General features: G+C 43.0%; 1 protein-coding gene across 1 annotated transcript; it reads left to right on the forward strand.

Moving 5' to 3' along the window:
• The first annotated feature begins 3,413 nt into the window (after positions 1-3,413).
• Positions 3,414-10,233, forward strand: LOC133896437 (cinnamoyl-CoA reductase 1-like). Its single transcript, XM_062337045.1, has 5 exons — positions 3,414-3,825; positions 3,960-4,114; positions 4,226-4,414; positions 6,814-7,166; positions 9,845-10,233. The coding sequence occupies exons 1-5, from the start codon at positions 3,660-3,662 to the stop codon at positions 10,059-10,061; spliced, it is 1,080 nt and encodes a 359-aa protein (XP_062193029.1). The 5' UTR covers positions 3,414-3,659; the 3' UTR covers positions 10,062-10,233.

A 10,233-nucleotide genomic window follows, 5' to 3' on the forward strand; every position in this document is an offset into this window, starting at 1 on the left:
TATCATGTACAATACATATACAAATCTCTGGGTTACCCTAGATACCCTGAGCATACGGTCGTATTCAAGAAGGGAATCCCTGGACATATGAAAATCTTATGCAGGTGTCCAGATATCCCTTAAATAATGAAGTATATCACTAAGTTTAAGGATGATAGAATACTAATCGGAAAGGAGTCTAGATACTACACGGCAACCCCCATATATATATGGAGCCGGGGGACCCTATGGAATGGGGGGACAAGCCATCCAGATGCAATCGAAAGCCCAATGGCATCAACAATCACAACCACGATAACCCGGAAGAAACTATGAAGTATCACAGCACAATGGAAGCTCTCCAGTACACGGTACTCACTCGGCCTGACATTGCCTTCTCGGTGAACAAGGTTTGCCAGTCTTTGCACTCACCAACCACTATGATTTGGATAGTGGTGAAGAGGATACTTCATTACCTCAATCACACTGTGATGACTGGTATGGTGATTCTGACTTTGGTAAGTGCCTTTTTAGATGCCCATTGGGTCGGATGACCGGAAGTCAATAGGGGGATTTGTTGTGTTCTTTGGGTCAAACTTGATCTCCTGGAATGCTTGCAAACAAGCGACCATGTCAAGATCTAGCATTGAAATCGAGTACAAAGTTTTCGCTAATGCTACAACAGAGATAGTTCGGGTATAGTTGCTACTAGGAGAACTCGGTGTGTTTCAGTCAAGAACATCATGTACTAGTGCAACAATGTTAGAGCCACACATTTATCTGTCAACCCAGTCTTTGATTTTTGTTTTGTCAGGGAACGAGTGGCACACAAAAGGTCCTTGACATCTAATCCATACCTTATTGAGATCAAGTTGTAGATAGGTTTACGAAACTTCTACCGGTGTGGCAACACGATGAGTTCAAACACAATCTCAATCTCCGTGAGTTGTGATGGAATGAGGGTGTTAAGTTATGTATCATGTAGATGCCGTATCATGATCCTTCTATGTTTGGTAGGCAACCGATTATCCTTTGATTGTAGGGATTTGGTAACTGAGTTGTTTGTAAGGATTCCATTTAGCATATCTGGTATAATTGTGGGTTATAACTAAACAATCACAACTAAAAGCTGTATATATGTGGTCCTATTCGACAGGGGAAGTACTTTCGATCAAGGTTTCACTTACCGATTGGGGTTCAGTTACTGAGCCTGTCCAGTAACCGAAAATTCACGATTATCACGTAACCGCTCAAAATTCAGCTGAAATTCGGACAAAATTCATTTTCTAAAATTTAAAATTTGGTTAAAAATTTGTCAGAATCGCCTCTCGGTAACCGATCGGATCGGACCGGTTACCGAGAAATTTTCTCGATTTATCTAGCGGATTTCTCGAATTTTTCGCATTGTCGGTAACCGCTCGGTTTTCTCGATTTATCGAGCGGCTTTCTCGATTTTCAGTGAAGTTCAACAAAAAAAACCCAAAAATTAGCTCAATCTTGTAAAATCAATAACTAATTCATTTGAGCTAATGAAACAAATTTTGTTGGTTTTCTTGTAACATGATTTACATGATAAAAGTATTTATACTCATAAAAAAGTTGAAAATTTTATGTGAGAAAATGAATTTTTTAAACCAAGTTAAATGCATAGTTTACTCTTTGCTAATCCAAAAATCATGAAACTAATTTTGTTAATCTTCTTACATGATCCTATATATTTTAAAAATACACGAACTCATGAATTAGTTATTGTAACATGCAGGATTGTGTAAATGCGACTAGATTAACTGACCCATCACAGCTCTAAAATTAGTGAAACCATTTTTATTTTTTATTTATACTATGCTTTATAGGAAAAAATAATAGTAGATATGAAAAAGTTAATTACAGCGCTGGTACTTAACATATTTACTTTATGCTTGTGAATTTTGTAAAAATTATAGAGAAATTAATAAAACTCTAAATGAAGTGAAAATAATTTTAAAGATTCTCTTAAGATAAGTCCTACACAAGAAAAATATGTGTTTGCATGTTAAGTTGTTCCTTAACATGAGTTAATAACCGAGCCGCACACTTCAACTTTTTTCATTTTTTCAAACTTCCTCCCTATAGAATATATTCTATGATGCAAATGACATTATTTTTTATTTTTTTTCACAGAAGTCTTAGAATTGTGTCTAGTTTCTTTAGGATTTTTTTGATTTTTTTTTAAATTTTTTTAATTCAAATTTGGTTACCGTTCGGTTTCTGAAATCGGACCGGAGCGATAAGCTCGGTAACTATAGATTTTAACCGGTTACCGTCGATAAATTGAACCATGCTTCCGATTCATTATCTGATTAAAGTTAGTATGGTAGTACTATTATTTGGGAGAGTATACAAGTAAGATGGATTACATGATGTATCGTAATGTACTCTTTTATTTTTCTTGTGGCTTAGTAAGATGCAATTTCTCAAAGTTTCTATACAACTCTATGGACAACTGTTTGTCTCCTAACATTTGTAGTTGGTTCATATAATATTTTTAAGGAGTTAGTTCATACAATTAACTTCAAATTTAAAGTGTACACTTTAATACCCCATTTATTTAGATGTCCTTTTGATTGCTGATGTCACGGTGACGTATTGATTATGGACCCTTCGTGCAAATCACGTGGTGGTGGCGGAATGGCGTCTCGATCGATCGGTCGGCATCCCTCCATCCGCACACAGACACAACCACCGGAAGAGAAAGTAATTTCAGCTGAGCATCTCTCATCTCCCCTCGATTTTCCTTCCCGAATTAGCTCCACACAAGTCAGAGCAATTTCTAACCACTCGTGAATCACAGCCATGCTTTTCTCATCTACTTTCCACGAGCCAACATAATTGAACACCCTGAATCCCCACTGATATTCTTACAGATTGACCAAGCAGCAGTACAGTGCAGCAGTGCTGTAGACTCAGATTATGTCAAAATCTAACTTAGGTTCAGATGTTCAATTTGATAAAAAAAATAGATACGTAAAATATAACTCGAGTTCCGATAAGTGTCAAGATTTGACTAGGCTGTTAAGATAATATTGGTTTTGCAGAGAAACGGCATGGGTGATGGTTAAGCTCCGCTGCGCCAGTACTCACTCGGAGCACTAAAAAATGCATCGCGCCGCGGGTACGTACACGGGTTCGGGCGCGCGCGCGAGCAGTCCGTTTCTTCCACCTGCTACGCCGCGCGGAGACGTACGCGTACGAGACAGCAGTGGCCTATATACGTACGTCTGCATGATGTACGTCGCCGGAGACGGTAGATTTGCCTCACCTAACCCGAGGTCGCCATCCCGGCGAGGGGCCACCCCACGGTGCTCATCCATGTCGCTGTCTCAGCTACTCACACGCACACTGCCCGGCCTGTGCCGTCATGACCTCGCCCCGTCTCTGGTCGCCTGTTCTTTCCCCCGGCCCTCGGCATCGAGGGCTCCTGGCCTTGGCTTATAAATTCCTGCCCTCTTAGGAAGAATCCTGCCAAATTAACCTACCAACTCACTCAGCTCGCCCGTCCTTTGTACAAATCTAAAAACAGACTGCTCACCTTCATCTGCCTTTCTCTGCTTCGGCACTACTCCACCGCGTGCTAGCTTTCGTGACGAAAAGGGTGTGTGTGGTTTAGCGGTAGGGACGAACTGATCATCGTCGTCGTCAAGATGACGGTCGTCGACGTCGCCTCCGCCGGCGCCCCTGCTGCCGCGGTGCAGCTGGCGAACAGGCAGACCGTGTGCGTCACCGGCGCGGCCGGGTACATCGCGTCGTGGCTGGTCAAGCGGCTGCTCGAGAAGGGATACACTGTTAAGGGCACCGTCAGGAACCCAGGCATGCACAGACGCTCACATATCTGCAGTAGCTACCTTCTTTTGTTCGGTAGAGAGACGTGGCAGGGTATATATTACGTACAAAGGCAACTGATTAAGTCTGCTGGTTTCTTGGTTTGCTAATGGCGATGCCAGATGACCCGAAGAACGCGCACCTGAAGGCCCTGGACGGCGCCGCCGAGCGGCTGATCCTCTGCAAGGCCGACCTCCTCGACTATGACGCCATCTGCCGCGCCGTGCAGGGCTGCCAGGGTGTCTTCCACACCGCGTCCCCCGTCACCGACGATCCCGTGAGTAGCACTCGATCGATCCGGGCGCGGCGAGCTCAACACCCTTGCTGCCATGGCCCAGCTGGATCATGAGTCACGACGTGCGCTGACGTACGCACTGCATGCATGCAGGAGCAAATGGTGGAGCCGGCGGTGCGGGGCACGGAGTACGTGATCAACGCGGCGGCGGAGGCCAGCACGGTGCGGCGGGTGGTGTTCACGTCGTCGATCGGCGCCGTCACCATGGACCCCAACCGCGGGCCCGACGTGGTCGTCGACGAGTCGTGCTGGAGCGACCTCGAGTTCTGCAAGAAAACCAGGGTGGGTGCTCGGTCACTTTTCTTCTCTCCTCCCTAGCTTAGCTTTGCTACCTTTTACTGCACCATATTATTTCCCTTTTGCTTGTCATTCTATACAAACTAAGGGTCTATTTGTTTGAGTTTTTGCTTTTGAATTTTTCTGAAAAGTTGTTTTTGAAAATAGGTTGTTGGCTTCTACAATAAATTTTTAGTTTCTCAGTACATAGCTTCTCAGAAAAGCATATCTCAGTGAGCTTCTCAGCTTTACTTCATTTTTCTCAGAAACAAGCTTCTAGCTTCTCCAGAAACCACTTCTCCAGAACCCCGTTTATTCTGACTTCTAACTTCTAGCTTCTACTAGTAGCAGAAGCAGAATCAGAAATAGAAAATAAACATGACCTAAAGCTAGCAGTCATGATATATAGGTGAATTATTAGCGCGCTACTAATCGACCCTAAAAAAGTTCGACTTTTGAGGCAGCCACTGGAAGTGCTCATCGCGATATATGGTGTGTCTGTCGAGAGCACTAGCTAGCTTTGAATCATTTCTTTTTCCCTTGTGATGGACGCGTGTCCTAGCTCAAAGAAAGGTGCAGCTGGCTAATTATGCTTAAGAACAATCTGCTGATGAAGTCGGGTGCATCCAACCGTAACGTACGTAACACCTGCATGAGGCCATGCCGATAGACACACGTGCAGCATGCAGAAACCACAAAGTAGAACTTGCCGAATCACGAAACTGCTTACACTGAAGTAAATTTTTCACATTTACATATGCACACATGCTTTATTAAGATTATTCATTTATATTAAGATTCGTATTAGAGTAGTAGATAAAAAAATCATAGAATATGTGAAGAGAATCATGAACGAATGAGTATCAGTGAAAGAGGATGTGGTTCCTCTAGCATACTGCACCGTTGCTGCACATCTGTTGACATACGGCCCAGATTTTACATGTCAGCAAACGTACAATACGTCAGAAAATCTCATCTAATAAGAGGGATTTACGGCTGAGATAAGTAAACCCATACGATTTTGCATTTTCCCTGCTGGCCTACACCTCTGTTTCTTCTGTGTATTTCACTTTCCAAGACGAGTAGGAGTATTGTTCTGGATATCTCAAAATCTTACGCCCTATTTTTTGAACAAGAACATGATCGACTTTTCGAATATGGCTAAAAGATAGTCAAAATTCGAACCTAGCTCTGTAATTGCACGAATAGATGAGAGATGCATGTGTGGTCCGCTAACACGTGGCCTTAGTAAAAGTGAAAGGTCGGAGTACCATCAGTACATGCGCGCCCTGAAAGTCCAACCAGCCTCCAGAATTGAACTGTGGCGCGCAATTTAACGTATAGCGTCAACGGTCATGCCATGCATGGAACGTTCAGCTCACCAGAAAATGCTGCGCTGCTGGACGCATGGTCACAACTCACAAACTTCATGGACAAAAGTGATGGGCCTTTGTCTTTTTTTTGGAAGAAGCTTGCCAGCTTGTTGGGTGAACAATTTTGTGCCTTTCAGAAAAGCTACGAATGGCTCATTCGAATGTTCAACGACGTCTATATCTACTATGGCTAAAAATCCAACTTCTAGAAAAACATCTTAGAAAAAATTCAATGGTACCATCTTATAAGTGCTCGTGACAACTTAACAGAAAATCCCTATAGTATGGTATCTTTTTAATTATTTCATAATAATTTGATGTCCCCTTGATATATGGGTCGGTGAAGGAAATAAAACACACTCACCGCAATGACGTATGGTGCGGTACAATGGTGTGAGTTGTCTCATAGCACTAAATTCTAGCTTATGAGGTAGTTGTTTCGTGAGACAATGACTTCTCTCACATTTCTCTCTCCTCCACATCATCTAAAATCCACGTGGTAATATATGAGACGACGATCTATAAAACGACCGATGTGGACCAATGCATCTGTCCTTATGATTAGCAAAACTTGCCTCAATATTCTTGACCATTATAACAACATCCAACGGATCATATGTGTTTAGATTGCAATGTATTTTTCCTAAATTTACAAAATTGTGGCACTGCTTTTTGAAGCAAAACATCATACTCGGAAGTAAGTTTGATTTTTTTAATAATAAATTAGTAAAATATCACCCAAAGAGTACAGTTTTAGGTGCCTGGGAGACAGGATGTTTTCAGAAGACCAAAAATTAGCAAAGATGAGAAAAATATAATAACTCTTTCCTCCGGACCACGCGCCCTTATTCCAGCATCCTAATTTCCCCATCTCACAAAAAAAAAATCTCGATCCCTGCGCAATAAATCCGTCAGCATGACACGACCGTTCTTGAATACGTCACCTGCTTCGGTGTACGTGCATGCTCTTTCCCAAATTTTTGCGAGCCAACTAACCAGATTGGTACACGGTCGCGTGATCTGTGAACGCAGAACTGGTACTGCTACGGCAAGGCGGTGGCGGAGCAGGCGGCGTGGGAGGCGGCGCGGCAGCGCGGCGTGGACCTGGTGGTGGTGAACCCGGTGCTGGTGGTCGGCCCGCTGCTGCAGCCGACGGTGAACGCCAGCATCGCGCACATTCTCAAGTACCTGGACGGCTCCGCCAGCAAGTTCGCCAACGCCGTCCAGGCCTACGTCGACGTCCGCGACGTCGCCGACGCGCACCTCCGCGTCTTTGAGGCCCCGGGCGCCAACGGCCGCTACCTCTGCGCCGAGCGCGTCCTCCACCGCGAGGACGTCGTCCGCATCCTTGCCAAGCTCTTCCCCGAGTACCCCGTCCCCACTAGGTACGGTAAACCTCAGAGCTTCTACTCCATCCGTCCTTTTTTAATTGTCACTGCACGTATTATTTGACCATTACCTTTGCTAAGCATGGGTTAATAAACATTATTAAAAGAAAAATTGTAAAACCCCCGTGTAACTTTGGAGATTTGTTAAAAACCCCCTGCATCTTGTTTTATATCGGTCTGCAACTTTTATTTGATGTCAAATACTTCTAGCATTGTTCGATCATATGATATGGTGCTGGTGTGACTTGCAAAATAAAACGGTGTCTTTTACAATGATTTTTCTAGTCTCTTGAACCACTAAATTGGATCCACCACTATGGTTTTGCATACTTAAATATGATGAATATTCAAAAGTATGTAAATGTGAAGTCCAAATAATAGAATACTAGGCTGATTTAAATGATCTCCGAGGTGTCAGAAGTAAAACTAAATATCGCTACACCACCCTAGAAAGTCACTTGTATCACATAGTGTGGTCATAGGGTTTAAAAGTATTTTCCACGACAAGACAAATCTACTTACTAGTCGTTAACTTTTTTTAATTGAGCAGCACGCATCCTGAAATGATATTTATTTAAGAACGACAGAGGCACTCACCGATTTCTTAATCATCTCATTAGTTTTGTCTGTTTCATCCACCAAATGTTCGTACCTCCATGCTTAACCACCAGCCACATTTTGTTAATGCCATGTCTAATTCCACACACATTAATGTGCACAAATTAATAATAATTTAGGTGTAGTTAGCTAGTGTCTCTGTTACGATCGTGCATATATGTACTACCTGAATTAGCAGTTGGTGTGTCCATTCCAAGCGCTGTCAAAGTTTGCAAAGATACATATCAGGATCACTTGGTCTACTTGGACGTAACGTCATGGCCTTCAACTGTTTAGTTAAGGGGGTGTTGGGCATTAAGAAACGACTGGTTGGGTAGCAAGCAGCCAAGCAAGTGATGCTCCTAGTTAATTTGGTGGATTCCAGCGGGGGTAGGTAAGGACGGATAGGAACGGCCGGCCACGGTGAGAACCCGGTGCTACTTGGAGCATATTGTACAAGCCGGCTTCAAAGCATATCCGTGTATTGGATATTACTATTACGGATTTAGATTCCAAACGTAATGGTTTGTTTGATAGTGTTTTTAAGTAGCTTTTTGATTAGAATTAGAGGAGCTCTATTAAACAATAGCTTTTTTAATTCTCTAAGTGAAATTTGTGGAAGTGATTCTCTCAGAAAAAATAAATTTTTCTGATTCACTTCACTTGCTCTATATAATTTATTCTAAAAACTCATTTTTAATCACATAATCATTTCACTATAGAATCACTCTGCACCAACTGAACTCAGACTTGGATTTCGTAGGATCGCTGCATTCTTGGCCGCTAGTCTAACCTTCCACTTGCAGGCACTGGCTTTGTGCTGCCTGTGGACACTGAGCACTTGACGGGTAGCTGTCCGAGTGGTAGAAATATGTAGGCATCAGAGCAGGAAAAGTAGCGTTTGGTTTTGCGAGCTCAGATGGTCATTATCCTGTCTGATTTGTGCTCTTTGCCTGGTGCCGTGGGCCAATTCAAGTGCGGCCAGTGCAGGTATCAGCATCAACATGCTCGCGTATCCATGTTTTATCAGAGAGAAGTTGCTGAGAAATCGTGCATGCCGATGAGAGCGCAGTAAGACCATGGACCTGCGTGCATATAGGGACTGTTTGCAAGAGAAGGATTGGTATAGGAATTTGTAGGATAGTTTAAGTTTGCACTAAATTCAAAGGATTTGGATCTGAAAACCACGTTTCCAAACCGACCCTAAGTGGCCATATGCTTAAGATTTTGTCCAGGAAAGAAATTTAAACAAAATTAGAAAACAAAGGAAAATAGAAATTTTCTCATTGACTCAGCAATTTTGTCCCATTTTCCTATAGAATCCTCAAGGCATAAAAATAGCATACACCAGGTATGTCCAAAATTCTGATTGGTCCTAGTAAATCACTAAGGAGCATTGAAATTAACATTACCACATGAGAAACAAAATCAAGACAGTTTCTTTTGCATTCATTTTTCCTTCTTCACTACGTCCAGCTGATCGACACTCAACTAATTGCTGTGCAAGCGTAGAAAAACTACGCTCCATGCTCAGTATTTCAACCAAATCATGGACAAATATGGCTGGAGAGCCATTTTAGGAAGCGGAAACCGATCGGAATATCACCAATTTCTAAGGCGCAGGAATATTCAACTTTATTTTTTTTTAACGAATGACGTCGTAGATGCAGCTGTGGGCTAAAAAGGATCAGTTCGTTATCCTGTCATCTATCCTGAATTTGGTTCATTTTAATACTCAAGGTCCTTGACAGGTTCATAGGACTGTTTCAAAGATACATTCCCGTCGACCATTTTGATGTCGCAATCTTACCCTACCAACGAAACCTAACCTCTACGTATGCTTTGGGTTCAAGGAAGTCAAGGAATCTCAGATGCTCATAGCACACACCTCGTGTTTACACTACAATTGATGTTATTTGCATAGTAAATATCACAGGAAAAGATAAGAAAAATTGGGATAAAAAATGAATATTAATGCAATGATCTTGGCCTGTACTTGTCGGCTTGGTCCTGTGATGTGCACAACTGAAAACTCTTCAGTTAGTTGATTCAGTGAGCGTTTGGTTTCATGTTGTCAGGTGCTCCGACGAGGTGAACCCGAGGAAGCAACCGTACAAGATGTCGAACCAGAAGCTCCGGGACCTGGGGCTGGAGTTCCGGCCGGTGAGCCAGTCCCTGTACGACACGGTGAAGAGCCTCCAGGAGAAGGGCCACCTGCCGGTGCTCTCTGAGCAGACCGAGCCGGAGGAGGCCCCCGCCGCCGAGCTGCAGGGAGGAATCACCATCCAAGCGTGAGACACATATCACAAAGGAACAGAAAGCAAAGTTCATACTGCCCCTGTAAACCAAGTACTGTTTGTTTGTTGTATGATGGCCTTATGATCCTAATCTAGTAAGGCCTGTAACGTCGTGTTCGTTCATGTGAACTATCGTGAGTGAATAAATATGGTTAATGTTCAAAGCTTAA

The sequence above is a fragment of the Phragmites australis genome, chromosome 16 (assembly GCF_958298935.1).
Source record: "Phragmites australis chromosome 16, lpPhrAust1.1, whole genome shotgun sequence".
Taxonomy (NCBI): Eukaryota; Viridiplantae; Streptophyta; class Magnoliopsida; order Poales; family Poaceae; genus Phragmites; species Phragmites australis.

Coding starts and splice junctions, on each gene's coding strand:
- LOC133896437 (XM_062337045.1), top strand. CDS start 3,660: ATGACGGTCGTCGACGTCGCCTCCGCCGGCGCCCCTGCTGCCGCGGTG. Junction 3,826..3,959: donor GGGCACCGTCAGGAACCCAG/GCATGCACAGAC, acceptor TGGCGATGCCAG/ATGACCCGAAGAACGCGCAC. Junction 4,415..6,813: donor AGTTCTGCAAGAAAACCAGG/GTGGGTGCTCGG, acceptor CTGTGAACGCAG/AACTGGTACTGCTACGGCAA.